The sequence below is a fragment of the Anomalospiza imberbis genome, chromosome 8 (genome assembly GCF_031753505.1).
Source record: "Anomalospiza imberbis isolate Cuckoo-Finch-1a 21T00152 chromosome 8, ASM3175350v1, whole genome shotgun sequence".
In the NCBI taxonomy this organism is placed as follows: Eukaryota; Metazoa; Chordata; class Aves; order Passeriformes; family Viduidae; genus Anomalospiza; species Anomalospiza imberbis.
In genome coordinates, this window is record NC_089688.1 from 19699248 (window position 1) to 19720230 (window position 20983).

General features: G+C 35.6%; 1 protein-coding gene and 1 long non-coding RNA gene across 8 annotated transcripts in view; one reads left to right on the plus strand and one right to left on the minus strand.

The window, feature by feature from the left end:
• The window catches only part of MYOF (myoferlin), a 62788-nt gene that overhangs the window by 40989 nt on the left and 816 nt on the right, over positions 1-20983 (plus strand). For 3 of the 7 annotated variants that reach the window (XM_068197664.1, XM_068197666.1, XM_068197667.1), the window contains 25 exons: positions 308-450; positions 776-949; positions 2147-2258; positions 3518-3595; positions 5354-5535; positions 5628-5786; positions 5936-6034; positions 6322-6483; positions 6994-7159; positions 7770-7846; positions 11204-11215; positions 12010-12108; positions 12736-12861; positions 13635-13790; positions 13901-13992; positions 14944-15114; positions 15634-15782; positions 16000-16139; positions 16415-16503; positions 16585-16680; positions 17262-17403; positions 17716-17815; positions 18692-18885; positions 20104-20213; positions 20536-20683. In XM_068197664.1, coding sequence (XP_068053765.1) covers positions 308-450; positions 776-949; positions 2147-2258; positions 3518-3595; positions 5354-5535; positions 5628-5786; positions 5936-6034; positions 6322-6483; positions 6994-7159; positions 7770-7846; positions 11204-11215; positions 12010-12108; positions 12736-12861; positions 13635-13790; positions 13901-13992; positions 14944-15114; positions 15634-15782; positions 16000-16139; positions 16415-16503; positions 16585-16680; positions 17262-17403; positions 17716-17815; positions 18692-18885; positions 20104-20213; positions 20536-20683 — 3176 coding nt within the window. Of the gene's footprint in view, positions 1-307; positions 451-775; positions 950-2146; positions 2259-3517; positions 3596-5353; positions 5536-5627; positions 5787-5935; positions 6035-6321; positions 6484-6993; positions 7160-7769; positions 7847-11203; positions 11216-12009; positions 12109-12735; positions 12862-13634; positions 13791-13900; positions 13993-14943; positions 15115-15633; positions 15783-15999; positions 16140-16414; positions 16504-16584; positions 16681-17261; positions 17404-17715; positions 17816-18691; positions 18886-20103; positions 20214-20535; positions 20684-20983 lie in introns of those variants that run through there. The other 4 variants (XM_068197665.1, XM_068197668.1, XR_011001396.1 and 1 more) reach the window with 4 other exon arrangements.
• On the minus strand, positions 1650-20647 carry LOC137478107 (uncharacterized). The gene is made up of 3 exons (XR_011001397.1): positions 20520-20647; positions 16790-16884; positions 1650-2044 (listed from the first exon to the last, which is right to left on the minus strand). It is a non-coding gene; the product is annotated as an uncharacterized lncRNA (long non-coding RNA).

The window sequence follows — 20983 nt, forward strand, 5'->3', positions numbered from 1 at the left end:
CCTGCAGTGAAGTGTGAAAATGTGATATCAACATCTGAGAAAACAAAAATGCAAAGAAAAGAACTTGAAATTATTTTATCTGTGTTAATGTTGAGATTTTTATTGTCACATATATTACAACGCAGCATCATTATAAAATGTCGTCAGTGGCCCGCTGGCTATTAGGCTGTAAGGGTCTGCAATGCTGAATAGTCTTGTGTGATAAAGCTTCATCCTCTGTAGGTACAGTCACTCTATTACTGTGCTTTTCTTCTTTGTATCTCACTTGTGTTTCTGAAAATATACCAACTAATCAATTCTGCTTTAGGGTGGGAATATGGAATTACTATTCCTCCAGACACTAAACCCAAGTCGTGGGTTGCTGCAGAGAAAATGTACCACACACATCGACGACGACGGCTGGTGCGGAAACGTAGGAGGGAACAGTCTGAAGGAATGACAGCAGGAAGGGTAAGAAAGAGAGATGCAGTCAGGGACTCGTACATTGTAATGGTTTGAGGATTTTGGTTTGTTTGTTTTTAAAACTGCATGAGACTACTCATTACCTGAGTGAAGAAAAATTGTAATAGCAAGCAAAAAAAACCTAGAACAACCTTTTGCATCTTCATTATATTCCCTTTCTTTATCTTTTTGTATCTTTATCTTTTTGTATCTTTTTTAAACTTCTGATGTTTCTTGCTTTGGTTTATGATGGGGTTTATCGGCTAGAGGAAACGCTGCTTTTTTTCACTTCAGTTACACAACACTGTAGATAACAAGAATTTATATCTTCAAGGGAAGGTCATCATATGAAGATCAAGAAGGATGGGAATATGCTTCCTTGATTGGCTGGAAATTTCACTGGGAACAACGCAGTTCTGATACTTTCCGTCGAAGACGATGGAGAAGAAAAATGGCTCCCTCAGAGACACACGGTGCTGCAGCTATCTTTAAACTTGAAGGTGCTTTGGTAAGAGACAGAGTGTCAAACACATCTTTCAAAGGTCAACCTGTTAATTTGCAGTAAATAAACAAATATTTTGGACATTTTAGCCCCTGAATTGTTAAACTGGTGTATAACTGAGAAGTTAACACAGTGTATATTGTTTAAATTACTTAGTCAGAAAGGGATCATTAAAGTTGGGGTAGAGATTCTGTATTATTACTTCTTTTTTATATTTTTATTACATATGCAATGCTATATATCACATTATATATAATTTATTGTTTATATCTTTTTAATTTTACTTTATTTTTAAATTATTTTTATTTTTGCATTATGTGAGATTTAGCTCAAAAGCTTTACTTGTAAATAAATGAAAAGATAGCTCAAGTTTATCATGCATGTAATTTAGATGTTTTAACATCAGCACAAGAGTCAACAGGCTTGGAAAAAGTTTTCCCTGATAAACATTTGCTTGTATAAACAACCAAACACAAGAAAAGATAGCAAAAAAAAAAAAAAAACACAAGAGAATAGTGTGTTGGAGAAGCCAGAATTACATATGACGCAGACAGATGAGCAGAATGCAGTTATTCCTCAAGCTTTGAGGTTAACACAGCTTCACAAATAACCTCTATTTACCAAAATACAAACTGTAGCAAATAATGTGAGAAGGTTCCTTTGTTTTTATAAAATATATAATAATTATTAGCGTATAGCATTAACAAAACTTCACACTTTTTTCTTGGTTTGTTTCTCTTTTTCACATCAAATGTTGACCAAGGATTCACTGATAGCATTTTCTTTCTCCAGTTAATTTGGCTGCTCTGAGTAATAATTCCTATTTCAGTTTTGCTTACAGCTATAGCTCCTGGGCTAGTGCTGGGATAAAGCCTTAGAGCAGTTCTCTGCCACAGCACAGTGCAGAAGACCTGTGAGCTTTCCTCCACTGTGAGCTGCTAGGTAGCTAGTACATATCCAGAAATAAAACATTCTGGAAGTAAGATGAAATGACTGCATACGATTTCTGCAGAGCTTCAGCTGGCAACAGGAAATGACCTCTGGACATGAGCAAACATCTTGTAAAGTACATTTACTCACAGAAGTAAATTTCTCCTTGTGCTGGAAGAGAGATGGAAACCCATACATTCCCCCACATAGTGCAGTTCTGTCAAGTTCCTTGTATGTTTGTAAATAATAACTTTTCTCTATATGTAATTTCAGGGAGCAGACAATAGTGCTGATGATGGAGAAGGGAAGAGTTCAGACAAAGCCAAGGAATCAGCTACAACAGTGTTTGGTGCCAATACACCAATGGTTTCCTGCTATTTTGACAGTAGGTTCTTTAACAATTCCTTTCTCAAAAATGTTGTCTGTTTCATTTTGGTCTCAAACAGAATCATAAATCTTTGTGGTTTACCTCTAGCTTTATGTGCCTTCTGTAGTAATTACTATCAGACCCTTGACTGGATCCTGTTTAAGTTATTAAAGAAAAATTACAGTTAGTCATTTTGATATTTCAGTCTGCTGTCTCACAGGTATTTTTAAAACCTGTATAGGACAGGAATTTTAATGCTAAATTTAACTTTTTTGTTGCTTCAGGTCACTTAATCAGCTCAGTGCAGGATCAGACAATGCCTGGCCCAGAGGAAGCAGTACCATGTAGTTGAGCTGGCAAAGTGAACAGAACTGTAACTTTGCCAACCTGGATGGGTTTTAAATTCTTTGTAATCACTCTAATGTGAATCACAAAAGCAGGGATGTTGAGATGGGAGCCACCAGTGTTAGTTAACAGGAATAGAGGCCAATCCTGGGACTTAACAACCTTTTTGAGGAGCTCTGACTGGAACACTCATCTTTATTTGAACTCTGCCGAGAATGGATGCCTAAATCTTAAATATTTCAGAACCTGGGGAATATTTTAATAATGACCATAGCTGGAGGAAAATTGCACTTTTTCATGCCAGAGGTCAGAGGTTTCAGCCCAATGAGGCTATATAGTGGCTCAGATTTTTTTCAAGGGCTAGAATGGTTACACCTGACATCTTTTAAAGAAAAGCTGTAGTAACTTAGCCCCACACGGTCCTGGGTTGGGGCCACTCACATCTTCTTTTTAAGCTATTCCACCTGAGTGTTTTGGGGTTTTTTTAATATTTTAACCAAAGAGACAGAGTTGTAATTGGAATAACTTCTAGGCTAAGAACTAAAAATGTGAAGGACGCAGGACCTTGAAAGTGATGTAGTGAATACTTAAATTAAGCAAAGGAGTGCCCAGTTCTTGATTCTCTTTGGGTGAGCTAGATTATCACACTGTTTCAAACAGCAATTTTTGAGTATAAGGGTTTTTTAAACGATCGTATGGTGAAAAAAACCCAGATAGCATTCGTGATTTTTTTTCATTTCGGTTTTGTGTTGGAACAAATGTTCTCAGGTGCTAAGTCATTGGTATTAATACCCTTATCATGTGAAAAGGAAAAATGTTACTACTGAGCTTGTGTTAAAATATGTAAGGCATTTCTATAAACTAAAAATATCTTCATCACATAAAAGAAGCCTGTATAATGCAGTTGAACTGGTTTTATTTATTTGATACAGGAGTATATACTTACCACCTTCGCTGTTACATCTACCAGGCAAGAAACCTCATGGCTTTAGATAAAGACAGTTTTTCAGGTATGGAAAAATCCTTCTAAAGGTGCAGAAAGCCCACATTTGCCATGAACTTGTAGCTTGATTTATTTGGATGTGGAATATCTTAACTCCTTAAGGTCGGTGTGTAGGTCCCAGCTACTGAAACTCTGCCAAAGAAAGTCTGAGCTTTATTAGGTATGATCCGAATTTGGTTACTACTGCCCCAGAGGCTGCTGCAAACTAAGTGCTCTGTATGGCCTGTACCAGTTGCTACCAGTGAATTGTCAGGGAGGGAATTGGATTTCAGATGAGGTCTGAATGTCCCATGACCAGGCCCTTCCTTTTGCCTTGGATTCTCCTTCTAACCACAGCCTACATGCAGTTTTGTCCTGCAGGAGGCTTGCACAAAAGCAAGGATGAAGAAAGCTGGATGGTTCCTTCATTAGTTGTGTCACCAACTGCCTCTCAGTGTTCAGTGTTTTATATTAATTCATTACGGAAATGAACTTGCAGAAAAGTACACTGTGCCTTACTGATAAGCACATCTTTTATTTGTTTATACATGTTTCTTTCTAACTCTTAGCTATTCCAACAGTGTTGTGTCTGTCTGGCATCTTTGTAGTTAGGCTAATACCCAGTTTTCAAGTTTTGCTAATTCAAATCAAAATTTCACTGGAAAGTCATAGAGCAAATTGAATTTAGATTCTGTAAGAATATGACTTTACACTTCCTTTAAGGAAGTTCAGCAAAAGACAAAGCTGAAATGAATTTTCTTTCTCCATTACCCTCCGTTTGCATCCTTCTTTTTCCACCTATAACTGAGTAAGTGTCATGCCTCTGTCACAGAAGGTACAGTGCTTTACAAGTTTTAGTGATACTTTCTAAAATGAGGAGGCTTTTGTACACCTGCCTGTGTGAATTTGGTCTTATTTCAATATGCAGCATTTAAAAGCAATGCAAAGAAACAATTACAAATGCCTCTAAATTGCATTTGGATAATTCAGGACAGGCACCTCAGATGCAGTCATACATAAACTAGCTCATCTACATTTTATTTTCCTCTAAGATTAGTTTGAAGAATTAGCCAAATTTTGTAAAACTCTGATTGTGTACCTTGGCAGAATCTATTGAAACTGACCTAAAGATAACCTTTAAAATTGCCTTTAGTCCTTAGTGATTGCAATTTGTACAGGAAACATTAATGACCATCATCAGATACCTTCTACAGAGCTCTTGATGGTTTAAAGGCCTGCCAAGTACTGGGCCTAGACCACTTGAATCATTCAGCTGTTTCACAAAAACAGGTTGCTATGAATGAGCATGTTTGAAATCTAACCATGATCTGAGCAATATAGCCTGGGACAATTTGTTGTTTGGCAACTAGTCAGACCTTGAATTATTTCTTTCTATTATTTATGAGGTTGTACAGTTGTATATCAATGGAGAGAACAAAAAAGAGTTTCTACAGACAAGATTTAAGACAAGATTAGTATAAACAGTGTTTCATTTTGGTTTTCTGGTTCTCTTTCTGCTTTGCAAGATATTTTATCATTTTCATTTATTGCTTTGTTAATCAAGCCTTGTATAAAGGAAGTGATTTAGTCATCAAATGGAAGTTGCTCTATTAAATGTAAATTATGTACATGTGTTCATTTTTATTTTACAATCGCTTATAGAACTGGTAACAACAGTAGAAAAATAACATTATATTTGATAAAACATGTGCTTGTGTGTCTTATGGCTTGATGTGGTTTTGTTTGTCTGTAACTCTGTGCTTTCAATCTCTGTATGATATTTCAGATCCATATGCTCATGTTTCTTTCCTCCATCAAAGCAAAACAACTGAGATCATTCATTCAACTCTAAATCCTACATGGGACCAAACTCTCATATTTAATGAAATTGAGATCTATGGGGACCCACAGTCAATAGCCCAAAACCCACCTAATGTTGTTATTGAACTTTTTGACAGTGATCAAGTGGTAGGTGAAATCTTTTTACCATGATTGCTTTTTTATTTATTTATATTACTTGACAGTACATTTATGGTTATTTTTGCTATTTTTGTTTGCAGGGTAAAGATGAGTTCCTTGGAAGAAGTGTCTGTTCCCCCATGGTCAAGTTAATCCCAGAAGATGATATCACACCAAAACTGCTCTGGTATCCTGTAACAAATAATGGCAAAGCCAGTGGAGACATTCTTTTTGCTGCAGAACTTATTTTGAGAGACAAGGTATATATTTATTTTTTGTACATATGTGTAATATAAGATAAAGCATATATTCTTACACGGTGAGACATCATGGGAAGAACCGTCTTAGTGTTTGCAGGGTATTTAATCTAAGATGAGAGAAACTAATACTCATGTTTGTGTCTTAACAGGGTGGTACCAACCTTCCAATTCTTCCATCACAAAGGGCACCAAAGCTTTACATGGTCCCTCAAGGAATCAGACCAGTAGTTCAACTCACTGCTGTTGAGGTATGGTTGCTCTTAAACTAACTGAATACAAGTGCAGTCTTCTCATCCTCTAGACAGAAATTTTGTGAATTTACTTAAAGAAAACAAAAAAAAATCCATAGTGAGAAATACTCTTTTCTCTGTTTGTGAATTTCACCATTTCTGTAGAACTAGAACCTTGAAATTTTTTTGCCAGACACATGCTATTATTGAAAAGATTTCATTTATTCTTTCCTACTTTTTGAGTATTATATTAAACATATTGACATCCCTTCCCACTTTTGCTTATATTGGATTTTATTTTACAGATTCTGGCCTGGGGGTTGCGAAACATGAAAAACTACCAACTGGCACCTGTTATGTCTCCAAGTCTAATTGTGGAATGTGGAGGTGAAATGGTGGAATCTGTGGTGATCAAAAACCTCAAAAAGACACCGAATTTTCCATCTTCTGTTCTCTTCATGAAAGTTGTACGTTACAAAAACCTATAAGCCAGCTATCTATAGCAAAATAAGTTCCTCCATAGTTTTAAAGGTCAAGGATTTGTTCTGAGTAGAAAGACTCATGCATCCTTTTTTGATTTACCATGAGCAATTCATGAGCCTGAAAACTGTAATAAAGATCATGTAAACATGTCTGTACAGTCACTGGTAGGTTACACAATTTTATGCTCGCAATCCAGTGCAGTATATATTTTTTTATTTGAAAAGACATCAGTTTACCTATAGATGTTTGGCTCCTTTCCTGTTGCTAGGATGGGTGCTGTGCAAGAGTCAAGAAAATTCAAGATTTGGGGCAATTGTTCTTACTGATTTTTATTGACTGATAAATTTAGAAGTTTTCATTCACCATAAAGCCATAGAACATAGTAGTTCAATATTAAATAAATGAAGTAACAGCTCTAATTTAGGGGGAAAGTATTTATTCTTTCTTTTTCTTCTGTTTGCATTGTTAAAAAACCTCTACCTTTCTATTTTTAGCTTTTACCAAAAGAGGAGTTATACAGTCCATCTCTTGTTATTAAAGTAATAGACCACAGGCCATTTGGACGGAAGCCCATCGTGGGCCAATGCACCATTGATTTACTGGAAAGCTTTCGCTGTGACCCCTACACTACTAAACAGGACATTGCACCACAGCTGAAAGGTAGAAAGCTGGAAAATGAAAAGATCTGCTTTCTTCTGACATGCTAGAATTACCTGTCTGTTTACTCTGCATGCTGTACTGATGAATAGCCATCTTGTGTTGTGTACGTAGGTGGAGAAAATATTATCTGAAAGGAAAAACATCTAACAGAGAGTATTAATTAGAGTAACATTCTAACGCATAAGAGGGCATAATGCAAAGGCAAATCCATTCTTGGACTTGTGCTCATTCCCTGAAGTTCCTCTTTAGTATCAACTTGGAAGTTAACTACCTGCAGATCACCGCAGCACTAGTGCCAAAGAAATGAGGCAGTATTCCAGCAGATATGGCCTGAATACAATGGTGACATTTCCTCTACATTTTTTCAAGTTTTACTGTTACTTTTAGTTTTAATTCTACATATTTGAGAAATGCTTGCATATCCTGCACAAAAGTATTTTGTCTGTTTTTAGCAAAAAGTGGCAATGAATTGCTTTCTTTAGAGGATCAAACATATAGCCAGTGAATTATTTTACATCTTCAGTAACTGTCTGGATTTAAATCTGATGAAACTGTTTAGTAAGATATTTTTCCTACACCATATTGCCTTAATAAAACCTTTGGCTTACAGTTAGTCTGCTCTCTGCTGCACCTCGCCAGGATACAGTAATTGATATGGAAGACACACAGCCACTGCTAACAGCTCAGGTAATCTTTGAAATTTGATGCTTGACTTTGTTCTTAAGATCTCTGATTTCTGAGGAACTATCTAGACAGCAAAATTGTCAGAAACATATGCAACCCTCTGGAAAGCCAGATGGGAGAAAGTTACTTGGTGACAGGCCACAGAAAGTGAAGGAAATTTGGTATAATTTTAATCTTTGTTTTCATATAGTGAATGCCAAACTATAGCATTTTGTCCGTGGTCAAATTCACCACTAGCTTAAGAATGAATTCAGTTGTTCAATAGCTACTGAAAGTATGTGACAGAACATCACCCAGTTCCCACTGGTGGTGGTGAGGCCCACCTGATTTTGCAGAGACTGAGCAGTTTTAGATGAAGGAGTTAGAAGTAGGGGTATGCTCTGCTCCTTCAGCCCTTCCTTTTATCGCAGTCACAGCTTGGCCTCTCTTAACTTGAAGCCATCGAAACCCAGTAACACTGAAACATTTTTTTTCTGCACTAACACTTCTTTTCCTTCTCTGTTGTGCCTTGTCTCTTTACTGCTCTGATTCTTTTGGGACCACCACAATACAGTTTTACTTTCCAGGTAAAAAATAATTCTACTTACATAATTTTACTCTTGAGTTGAAACATGACTGAAGACAGATTCCAAGCAGTACATTTTTGAGGAAAAAATATTAATTCTTTTAGGACTGTAAAATGTCTCCCTTGCCTAGAAGGTGTTTTCATAGATATCTGTTTCATAGATGGCCTGTTTCATTAAAGGAAGAGGATAAATTATGCTCGTTAATATATATCAATTTTGCAGGCTCTTAATCCACAGTTTTGACTTTTGAAAATGCAAAATATTTTACATTGTTATAGCAGTCCAAAAGTGAATAATCCTGAATTTGAGCTTTTGGACTCTTACTGCTATTTGAGTATTTTAATGATTGCCTTGTTCTTCCTTCATCTCTTCTTCTTATTGTCATCATATTCAGACTCTAATTTAAGTACATAGATAGACCATGATCTTGTGATTACTGTCATCATACATGTAAATCATCACTAATATTTAATTTACAAGTCTCTAACTTTCTTCTGAAATAGGTTTTCTCTTCTAATATAAGTAATATATATTCTAATACAAGCCGGAACAGAGAACTATTATTTTCTTTAAAAATTATAAGGAAAAATATTCAGAAAATAAAGAAGATTTAGCACTTCAAAGTCACCAGTAAAATTGATTATACTTGTGCAGTTTATTTCAACTAAAAAGGGAAAAATTTAAATGCTACATAAGCAGAAATACAATTTGTTTTAGTTTGACATCACCCAAGCCAAATATAACATTAGATACAGTGAAAGCATCCGTATTAGAGGAATGGAAACTCAGAACAATCTGAATTGAAATAAGCAAAACTGTGGAAAGTCTAAGTGCTATGCAGACAACACCCTGAGCACACAAGATGCCACAATTTTATAAATTACATTCCGATTTCCAGTGTTTAAGCAGTATGTCAACAGCACTCAGCAAAATGGCTTCTCCAACAACAGTGCATGTATGTACCAAGCTGATGCATGCATGTGACCAGGATGGGCTGGGTGGGGAGGAATGTTAACCTCTGGGGCCTTGGGGGGTACTTCTCTGGGCAGCTTTGCCAGAGAGAGATTTTGGAGGAGATGATGCTCACAAGTCCTGTAGGATTAGTTATATTGAAGTACCTTTGTTCTGAAAATCTTACTATGCTTATACAATATGTATGAACTACCGAAAACTTCTTTGTGTGCCAACGTACTTAAAATCTCTGTGATAAAAGCAAAAAAATAAACAGGAATTATTTCACTGTCTTATTAATATTTAAACTTTGTTTAGAAGTCTACTTTTTGGAAAATAAAATTACAGTTTAAAAGATTCTTACTCTGACTTTTCTAGGGATTCACTTCATCTCTTAGATTTTTTTCATAATTCCATATTTTTCAAAAATATAATAGTTAAATGTTACTGTCTTGACAATTTCATGTATAACAATGTATGGTGAAGTGACTGGGTGCATTTTTAAAAGGACAGTAACATTACATTGTTTTTACCATGTGAGTATTTCACTCCAAAATCTCTAATTTATCATATGGCATTTTATTCTGTGTTTTGGCATTCTGTGAACACATCCTGATTACAACTATTAGTAACAGTAATATCTGAATGTTGAAGACTGTTATTTGCTCTGGGAATTTTTGAAGAAGATCATAAAGTTTTGATTTATTTTTCTTCTTAACTACTTCTTCCCAAAACTGCCAAGTGCATTATTTGAAGAGACATTTGGAAGTATATCAAGGGAAAAAAAATACAAACCCAAAACATAACCCCTGACTTGAACTCTGCCAACAATATGCTTTGATGAAAGAGTCAGAGTTCTACAAAGTACATTTCATGTAAAGGTTTCAAATTTGCTCTTTAAATTATGAGTAATTATGCAAGCTAACCTTTGCATTGTCAACATTATAAACCAGTATTTAAACAAAGTGAAATTTAAATATAGCAAACTATTCAAAATTACCTCATGAATTCTGCCAGTAAGTTTTGCAAATCACTAATGATGTTGTTTCCACAAAAAAATACACCCCAACTGTCTTTAGAAAATGACAGTCCCATGCTAATCTGATAAGAATATGCTGTATTTATTATTTGAAGATAGGCAAGTCTAGTAAAATATGATAGACCTGAACATCCCAACAAAATAATTACTTAAGAGAACAGAAATGGGAGTAAATGAAAATTATGTATCAGAATGATGTCCTGACCCATTGATGCATTTGGCTTGTATTCAAAAATGTTCTGCATATTTCTTCTGCTTTGCATAAAAATTCATTGCTAATGCTTTTAAATGAAAACACGAGGTATAATGTATAAAAAGTAGCAGAAATGACACTTGCTAATCATGGCTTCCAGATGGGATGCATGATGCTTGCTCTTAATGGACTAGCGGGTCATAATTACGGTATCTGTGATTTAACAGGTGAAGAATTTTGGATTGTGCACATTGTTTTTAAACTTATATGGATAAATCTATAGACAATTTTTTTGGTTATGTGAAGAACAAAGCACAGGGTAATGACGTCTTACAGTCCTTTCTAAAATGTGTGTGTATATAAATACGCATGCTCCAGTTCAATATCTAGAATATTCTGCTTTTCTAACAGCACCAAAAAAATTAAGTTAAACACATGGTATCTGAGTATTCTTCAAAAACATTTCTAAATGTTTGTAACTTACTTTGCACACTTACTATATAAAAACTCCTAAACATTTAAAGCCTATTTAACTGTATAAAATTCTACAAATCATATCCTCACCATTGATTTTATTTTGCTTTTTTTTATGACTTGATCTTCATGAGCAGCTCACAGAAAAGGTAATGTATACTACTTAAAAAACATTTTCACCAATTGAAAACCAGTATATCAATACTGCCTAAAAATAGCATTTTAAGCATGTGGATGAGAACAGTAATCTCTGAAAGTGTTTGATATAAAACCTACAGTGAACTTGTAACATGGTAAATTTAGGAAAAATATGAAAGAGTGAAATAGGAAGCCATATATATATATATAAAAAACCCCAAGAAATCCTAAATAGCCCCAACAAACCCTCACTTTTAAGGATCAGCATAATACTTCCAAGATTCTGTGTAAGTCCAAACAATCTTAAAAAAAAATTCAGATTTACACAGTGGATGAATACTATTCATTCCGTTCATTCATAGACAATGAATGCTATTTATTTAGTTTGTTTTCAGGGGCAAACAATTATATTATGCAAACCCTGTGAATACAGAAAATAGAACTTTCTTAAACAGTGATTATCAGACTTAAATAAAAATACAAAACCCCAACAGAAATACTGTATTAGTAGAATGTATAGATTGCTAGTATCTAGGTGACATGAGGCTTATTGAAATACTATTTTTAAGGGGCAAGACTCAACTACTTTTTGACTGCATTTGGTTAACAGTGAGGTAAATCTGCAACTGCCTTAATTATTCTAATTCTCTTTCAGATAAATCTTTAATATTACCTAACTGATAATAAGTTTTAGAGTATATTATTTGTTACTATGCTTAATTGTTCATTATTTCTGCTGTACAGGATGATAGGAGAGAGGCTTTATCTCCCAATAAAAGCTTTTTTTATTTGCTTTTCTTTTAAGGAGGAAGAAATTGTTGATTGGTGGAGCAAATTTTATGCTTCAATAGGAGAATATGAAAAATGTGGACAGTACATTAAAAAAGGATATGACACTTTAAAGGTATTGCTCAGGATAAAATAAGTTAACATATTTCAGAGTTTATAGGCCCAAGACCTGATCAAAACTGTCCCTTTTTTTCTTTAAACGCGTTTCAAAATGTGACTATACATGATTTTCTATGAAGGTTCTTTCCTAATTCATACAATTAAATGAAGGTTTTAAGAAGATATCTTAGTTTCTCTTTTACTTACCTACACTTACTAAGAGATGTATTAATAATTTAATCTCACCTTCAGTCAAAGGGAATTTTACTCTTGACATCTTTGGCCACCAGGCAGATCCTAAATAAACATACACATTAAGAAAGTATGAGCACAGTAAAAGAGAATCTTTTACTGTTTGTTGCTAAAATTTGAAGTGAGACTACTTTCATTTCTTATCTAATACAGCTAACAAATAAAGATAAGCTTATGACATGCTACTTAACTATGATTTTAACCAAGCATAAATGAAGCTTTATCACATGTTCTCCAAAACATTGCATTTGCTCCCACTTCGATATAAAAATAATTCCAAAAACTTTGGTTCCCTAAAATATTCCATCAAACACAAAATACTTTGCAGTGCTGCTATGGTGGATCTGATAGATATGATAATTTCTAAACTTACCTTTTTTCTTTTTTTAAGGTGTATGACTGTGAATTGGAGAAAGTACCTGAATTCAATAACTTAACAGACTTCTGTGATACCTTTAAACTATATAGAGGCAAATCTGAGGAGAGTGATGATCCATCAGTGGTCGGGGAATTCAAGGTAAATTTCAAATGATGGGCAACAAATGCTAGTTGCGGTCTTTTGAATGTAAGTGGTTTGGTTATTTAAGTAGATCTACATGCAAGCATTTCAGCTTAAATATGGGTGTGTACATTAGTAGGGGCAACAGATACTCATAGCTACTTAGCTACAGGCCCATCTTTTTCAAGGAAAGTACAGCTACACATTGCTCACACTAGATGTGCTACATGTTAATTGAAAATAAATGTAATTCCTGCTCATGTAACCTTCCCCAGTAACCATGGGACTGAACCTTCCCAGATAATCTCTCAAACAGGACTAAAATTCCAAAAAGCACATTTTTAGAATGATTTTGGAAAAGGTATTTTGTACTATTTCAGTGTTTCTGTGACTTAAACTATCTATAAATTAATTTATAGATTAAAATAATTCTAATGTGTAGATAAAACCAACCAACCAGTCAAAAAAACTCCAAACCTTAAATGATGTTTTTGGGGAGAGAAACAAAGTATTCGTTACATATTCTTAGCTGGAGCAAAACTGAGCAATTGTGTTGACATCAAAACAGCTGAATTGAGTTAAATTGGCAAAAGATATAACCTTGTCTTCTTAGTCTTATCATCCAAAACCCACTAAAATAAAACAAAACACTTCTAGGTCACTGTGGATCAGGTTATAATGTTGCTATTCCTATATAAAACTGTGTGTGTATGTGTAGGATAAATAAAAAACAGACTTAGCAGAGTGCCTTTTCTACATTCCTCTTGACAAGCCTTCACACTGTTTTTCAGGGCTCGTTCAAGATCTATGCCCTGCCGGACGATCCCGCTGTCCCAGCGCCTCCTCGGCAGTTCCGGGAGCTGCCGGACAGCGGGCCCCAGGAGTGCATTGTGAGAATCTACATCGTGCGAGCCCTGCAGCTCCAGCCCCAGGACAACAACGGGCTGGTGAGGCCGTTTGCTTTCCTCCGGCACCTAACTGCTCTCCTCTGCTTTAAATGAAGTTAGACTTGATAACTATTTCTTAACGATGTGGTTTTTTTTTTTATTTTAAATAGTGTGATCCTTATATAAAAATATCTCTAAGTAAAAAAGTAATTGAAGACAGAGATCATTATGTGCCTAATACCCTCAACCCAATCTTTGGCAGGTAACATACTGTTTTGTATTTTGAATTTACTGTATTTTACAATGTTTTCATTTTTTTTTAAGGTAAACCATTACTTGAAATATTCAGTGCTCTATTCATAGTTATATACTGACAGTTAATTGTGAGTAAAATTCCATAAGGTGATTTCCTTTGAAATCATTGGAAAACACAGATGTTTGACTAATCCACAGATTTGCTTTGTCGTGTGGGTAAATTGCACAAAGTAAAAGAATGTATATATCTTAAAACCAGCCTGTCTTAGGCGTATAAGAGAAACTAAATATGCTTATGGAATATGGAAGAAGTTTTAACTCTGAAAACTAGATGGCTCTCACAAATAATCAGCTTAGCATGTGTTCCCAGTACACTGGTCTTTCCATCAAAGGTTAATGAAGCTATTGAAATATATGAATAAAAAATACTAGTTCGGAATGAAAAGTTACACCATCTGCACAATTACTATGAAATTCTAGGTCTGGTTTAGAGTTGGAGGAGGATTTTGATAACTTAGAAGTTAGGAGGACTAGAAGGATTATAAAGGGTTTGAAAAGCATAATTTGCAATGATGCTCTACAGGTTTTCAATTGTTCAGATTATGCAAAGAAATAGACAGCAAAGATACTTGATTACAGGCACAAAGTAACCTCCTTCCTCAGTCCCAGTTCAAGCTGATGCACAGAAAACATCTAAGTGATACATTGTGCAGAAAGGAAGGAGGTAATATCCAGAGGAGTAAAAATGAAATTATTTATAAGTGCTAATAGAAATTGGAGCATGAAAGATAACTGCTGCTAGATTTATCAGCACTGGAAGCATCCTTTTAATACCTTCTAAAGGCTGTTGCTCAAAAATAAACTAGTAAGTGCTTTTTTCAATTTGTATTTTTAAGTTTAAAAATAAGAAGCATTTCTCAAAAGAGCAACAGCCTTAATGGGCAATTTTTATGTTTAGAATGTATGAACTCAGCTGCTTCTTGCCTCAAGAAAAGGATCTGAAAATTTCAGTCTATGATTACGACGCATTAACTCGTGATGAAAAAGTGGGTGAAACCATAATTGATCTGGAAAACAGATTCCTTTCTCGTTACGGATCTCACTGTGGCATCCCCCAGCAGTACTGGATGTAAGTAACTTTGTCTGTTGAAAATTTTAATCTGTAAGACCTAGTACACAATCTCTAAAAAAGCCTTCATTCTATGGTTAAAAAACAATGCTGTGGCTTCTCAAGGGTATTTCTTGTGCTTGTTCTATCATCTAAATTCCAAGTGAAGCTGTAAATCTTCAGAACAGCCTTGACTGAAAACAATGGCATCAAATATTTTAATATTTTCTTAATCCAGTAATGTATGTTATTTCTGTCCAGAGAACTCACATTTAACAGCATTTTTGACCTACTCTTGCAAGTAAATATGAAAGCATCTGAGAGTGTGAATTATTTTGATACATAAAAAAAAACACTCTGTCTTGGAAGGTAATTGAGCTGATATAAAATTATGTCACTGTATCAAACTCCAGAGCCCTCAATCTAGGCAGTTCTGCTGCTGCCCTTTCTGGGCTAGTTTAATAAATACATTTTACATGATGTGTAAATGTCCTGAATGGTGAATAATTTTAGGATATGTTTCTTTCGCTTTCATAAAAGTTCAGGTGTGAATACCTGGCGTGATCAACTAAAACCCACCCAGTTATTGCAAAATGTAGCCAGGTTTAAAGGCTATGCTCCTCCTGTCCTCTCTGAGAATGGCAGAAAGATTAACTACGGGGGTCAAGACTATACTTTGGAGGATGCTGGTGAGTTGGTTCACTTATTTTACATGTATGTCTTAAATTCACATTGATAAAATAGAAAACTTTCCAGTTATTTATGGAATACTAGAAAAATATCTTTGATTTTTCTCCAAGTTGAACACACTTTTATGCTCAATTTTAAGTATCTGGTTTTAATTTTTTTTAAGTTCAAATGCAAATTCTAGTTCATAAGCCCCTGTTTTTTCCCCATTTATTTCAGAAGCTAACAAAATCTTGCATCAACATCTTGGTCCAGGTGAAGAGCGGTTAGCCCTTCATATCCTCAGAACCCAGGGTTTGGTACCTGAACATGTGGAAACAAGAACCTTGTATAGCACTTTCCAGCCCAATATCTCCCAGGTACTGTGAACTGGCTTGGTTATGGTATCTTGAAAGCAGAAATGGAGCATTCCAGAATTTATGTCATGTTTTTAATGGTGTGGTAACTCTCAGGGGGAAGAGAGCTACAATTGCTTGACTTAAAATGTAAAGCGGGTTAGTCTAGAAACATAATAAAACACAGCTTTTTAAAGAAAGTTTCTGTAGGAATGAGAAAACCTACCTGAAAAATTACGGAGCCATGACAAACCTATATGCAACAAACAATCCCTCATCCATCTTCTTCACTGCTACAGGGAAAGCTGCAGATGTGGGTGGATGTTTTCCCCAAAAGCTTAGGACCACCAGGCCCTCCGTTCAACATCACTCCCCGAAAAGCCAAGAAGTGAGTATCCCCACATCCTACACACCCTCTGGCAGCTGTGACAAAGCAATCCACACCTGTCACCCCAAACATCTCTGTTAGGTACATCTTGCGTGTGATCATCTGGAACACCAAGGATGTCCTTCTGGATGAAAAGAGCATCACAGGAGAAGAAATGAGTGACATTTATGTGAAGGGGTAAGAGCATTCTGTCATGTAACACTTAAAATTTATAACGTTCAGAATGTCCTGGGAATACCTTGACCATGGATTTCAAATATTTAGTTCAGCCAAGTCAAATGCTAACCTCAGAGAAGTACAGAAGTGTTATGAGATAAAGCATGACCAGTTAAAATGTGTGGTGAAAAATTCCAGAATTTCATCTCTTGAGACAGACAGCAACTGAAAAGGCAGAGAGGTAGCTGCATAACTTGGATTCTTAATTTTTACATTCCCTCATCTTAATATAAAAAAAGCAATAGAAATCAGAGAAATATACTACCAGGCATATCTAATTTCTCACTAAAAAAAGAACTCAGCAACTCACCACTGAGTTCTAAGACCACAGCACTGGTCTTAGATCAGAAATTCAGTTCAGATGTTCCTATTTACAGTGCTACATTGGAACCAAACTGCAAAGGGGCTTGAAAAACTGCCAGCCCTCTGTGAGCAATTCTTACAGCTAGTCTGCAACCCCTTAATGACACAGTTCCAGTACAAACAGGCACCACTGCAGTAATCCCACTGCAAACACCAGACACATCTCTCCATATTTTCAGATGGATGCCTGGTAATGAAGAAAATAAGCAGAAAACTGATGTTCACTACCGATCATTAGATGGCGAAGGGAACTTTAACTGGAGATTTGTTTTTCCTTTTGACTATCTTCCAGCTGAGCAACTCTGTTTAGTTTCCAAAAAGGTAAGTAATCCTAAAGATTTCAATTCTTAGAATACAGATTCTAGTTAACCTGGTAATTTGTACCTACATATTGAAAGAGACTATTTGGCTCAGTTCCGTATACTTTCTCACAGTGCTGTTGTGAACAGATTAATTTTGCCTTTGGGCCAGAAACAACACACTGGCAACAACAGCACTCTGCTTTTAGCAGAGCAAGATTAGATCTCTTAATACTTCCACCAGCCCCAGAATTCACAAGTACTACCAGACTCCAGCTTTGAATTTCCATAAGTAATTTTAAAGGTGTTTGGTATTTGTTTTTTAAAATTTTAGGAACATTTTTGGAGTCTTGACAAGACAGAATTCAGAATCCCACCCAAACTGATCATTCAAATATGGGATAATGACAAGTTCTCCTTGGATGACTATCTGGGTAAGATTTTGAATGAAAAGAGTTACTGTTCTCTCAAAGCAGGATATCAAAGTGAACAAGTTTAAATTATCACATAAGGATTGCATTTACAGTGAGACACTGAGCATGGAAAGATACTCCAGCTTTCCTTCTCAGTACAGGCTCACTGAATGAATAAGTATTCACTCAGTAAAGGCCTACTGGCAGGTAAACCAAGATACTTTTCACTCAGGTAAACCCCTTCACTAGGCACATGAAATAATAATGTGCATGAAAATTTACTTTGCTTCTTTCTTTAAGTAAAATTACTTAGACAAGGGCACTTCAGTTCTAAATATGAGTATTGACAATAGCACGTAATTTAGGTTTAAGCAATCTACTTCACACTGTTATTATTCCCCCACTTTTTCTAGAGATAGTTCTCTGCACGGGATTCTCTGCCCTGTATTAAGACTGCTCCAAAGTCTTTAGCTTACATACAAACTATACAAGCCTCAAAATCTGAAAATAAGTAGTTGATTTATAACCATCAATAATGTTTGCTAAATTATGCACTTAACTGTCAGAAATTACTTATTGCATTGCTGTGTTTGGGTATCTTCCATTCAAATGTGTGGGAAAAAAAAACCCTCTATCAAAAAATCAAACAATCTTGCATTAAAGAAGGGGAGTAAAGCTTGCTAAATCAGATTTATCAACACCAGCAAGAGGGGCTTAAACACAATGTGTCCCACTTACCTGCCTCACAACGTCTTTAGACAAACAAGAATATAATGTGTCTGTTGATTGCCTTTCCTGTATTTCCTGTATGTTTCGAGATAGCAGGGTTGATGCTGAGCTGCTGTGCTGTATGGTTGGTTGTGTTATGCAGTGTTTATTTTTGTATCTGCCTTCTAGGCTTTGTGGAACTTGATTTACATAAAACAATCATTCCAGCAAAAGTTCCTGAGAAGTGTAATATAGACATGATTCCAGAATACAAGGCAGACAGTTTTCAGAAGGCTCCCAGGACTGCCTCTCTCTTTGAACAGAAATCCATGAAGGGATGGTGGCCGTGTTATGTTGAAAAGGATGGCTCACGTATTTTAGCGGTAAGGGTATTGCTTCTTTTAAAAGTACTTCAGACATGCTCACCTTTCTTTGAAATTACAAAGAAAGGCTGTAAAGAGTCTCCCACTTAGCTGTTAGCTTTCAGTGGATAGACAGAGGGGTAAATAGAACATTCCATGCACAAGTTCAGGAATTTGGTCCAGCAACAATTTTTTGTTTTAAAATGTGATTTTAATGCTTTATTTATGTAGTTTGTTGCTAACTTCGTTTAACCTGAAAGACTGTGGTGCCAGTTGAGTCATGCTATCTTGCCAAAGCAGCTGATAAAGTCGTGAATGAATGCATAGCCTCAAGCTGTGCCAGGGGAGATTTGGCTTAGACATGAAGAAAAATTTCTTCACAGAAAGGGATGTTAAGCATTGGAATGGCTGCACAGGGATGTGGTGGAATCACCATCCCTGGAGGTGTTCAGGAAAGGACTAGATGTGGCACTTAGTGCCATAGCCTGGTTGACAAGGTGGACTTGGTGATCTTAGAAGTATTTTCCAACCTATATAATTGTGTGATTCATTAATTTATCACATTATTGCTCAGAAGAACATCAGAGACATCCCAAATGCATTAAAGACGAAAGGAAAATGTTTAAATCCAAAGGATTTTTGTACAGAGCAAACAAAATCTCTGTATTGAAAATCCAGACTAGCTTTGTGATTATGTATGCCATCAGAAGACCCAAAGCATTCTAACTTGTTCTACAGGGAATATAAATGTATATTTATCATTTGCAGAATATGAAGCCTTTCAAAGGTGTCTTCTTGTTCTTCTTTCTAATGTTTTTGCCTTAAAACTTTATTACTAGAATTTAATAAATGAGGAAAAATATTCAGAAACATTTACAAGCCACAGCAATATGAAAAATTAGATGCATGGTCATTTGGAAAATACGCAGTCCTTGGGCTGCTCTTGAAAGTAGAGAAGAACTGTATTTGTTCTGCTAAATTGGAAAAAAATATTATGGCTTAGAACTATAGATGAATTAGCAGAACAACTTTATGCCCAGTGATTTGATTTTTTCTATGTGTCTTTTCCTGATACTGTTGTGACACTGTCATAGTACGGAAATCAGTGTATTTTGAGGAGCAAATCAGAAACACAGATGTACACCATGAGCTGGTCCCAGCTATTCTGTATAAGTACCAAGCAAGTCCTACTAGTGCAATTTCAGTAAGACGCTTGTCTTGTGCCACTTTTTTCTGAAGGGTAAAGTTGAAATGACATTGGAAGTTGTCAATGAAAAAGAAGCTGAGGAAAGGCCAGCTGGTAAAGGAAGAGATGAGCCCAACATGAATCCCAAATTAGATCTACCAAAGTAAGATATTTTTATCCCACTAGCTTTAGAAATACCCAGTATCTAGCTACTGTGATGCATGCAGTAATATATTAGCCATCAGTTATCCTTTGCAAAACTCCATTTATAAAAGCCAATCTTGTTTCCTCCTGCAAGCATTAGGATACAATGCAAGATTGTTTCAGTACTAATGGCACATGTTTACTGCAGCTACTGTCTTGCATTTCAAAACTGTTTTCTTCAACCTCCATGTTTTAAAGTGCTTTAAAACATGTTTTAAAGTGTTATAATCTCATGCTTAAGTTTGAGACTATAAATAATACTTACTTCTTTCAAAATGCAGCCGGCCAGATACTTCCTTCCTTTGGTTTACAAATCCCTGCAAGACCATGAAATTTATTGTGTGGCGCCGGTTTAAGTGGCTCTTCATTGGCCTCATCATCTTGCTGATTCTCCTCCTGTTTGTAGCAGTGCTTCTCTATTCCCTGCCGGTAAGAATTTCTGAATGTTACTCTTCCTCAGCTGTGGGATGAGCTTAGACAGGAGTCATCAACAGGATACACTCCTGACTCAGACAGAGTCTTTCACCTCTGTTTCAGCAGGAGATAAGGATTATAGCCTTACAGCTATAAAAAAATTGAACTGATTGGTATTGAGAAACAATTAAAATTTAGGTTAAAACTAACCTATTAACTAAAGATGGAACAAGGAACTGCTTTAGAAGAGTTAATAACCTACATAATTAAAATAGGTAATAGTTGGCCTAGAGTCTATGTTAGTCTGAAAAAAAT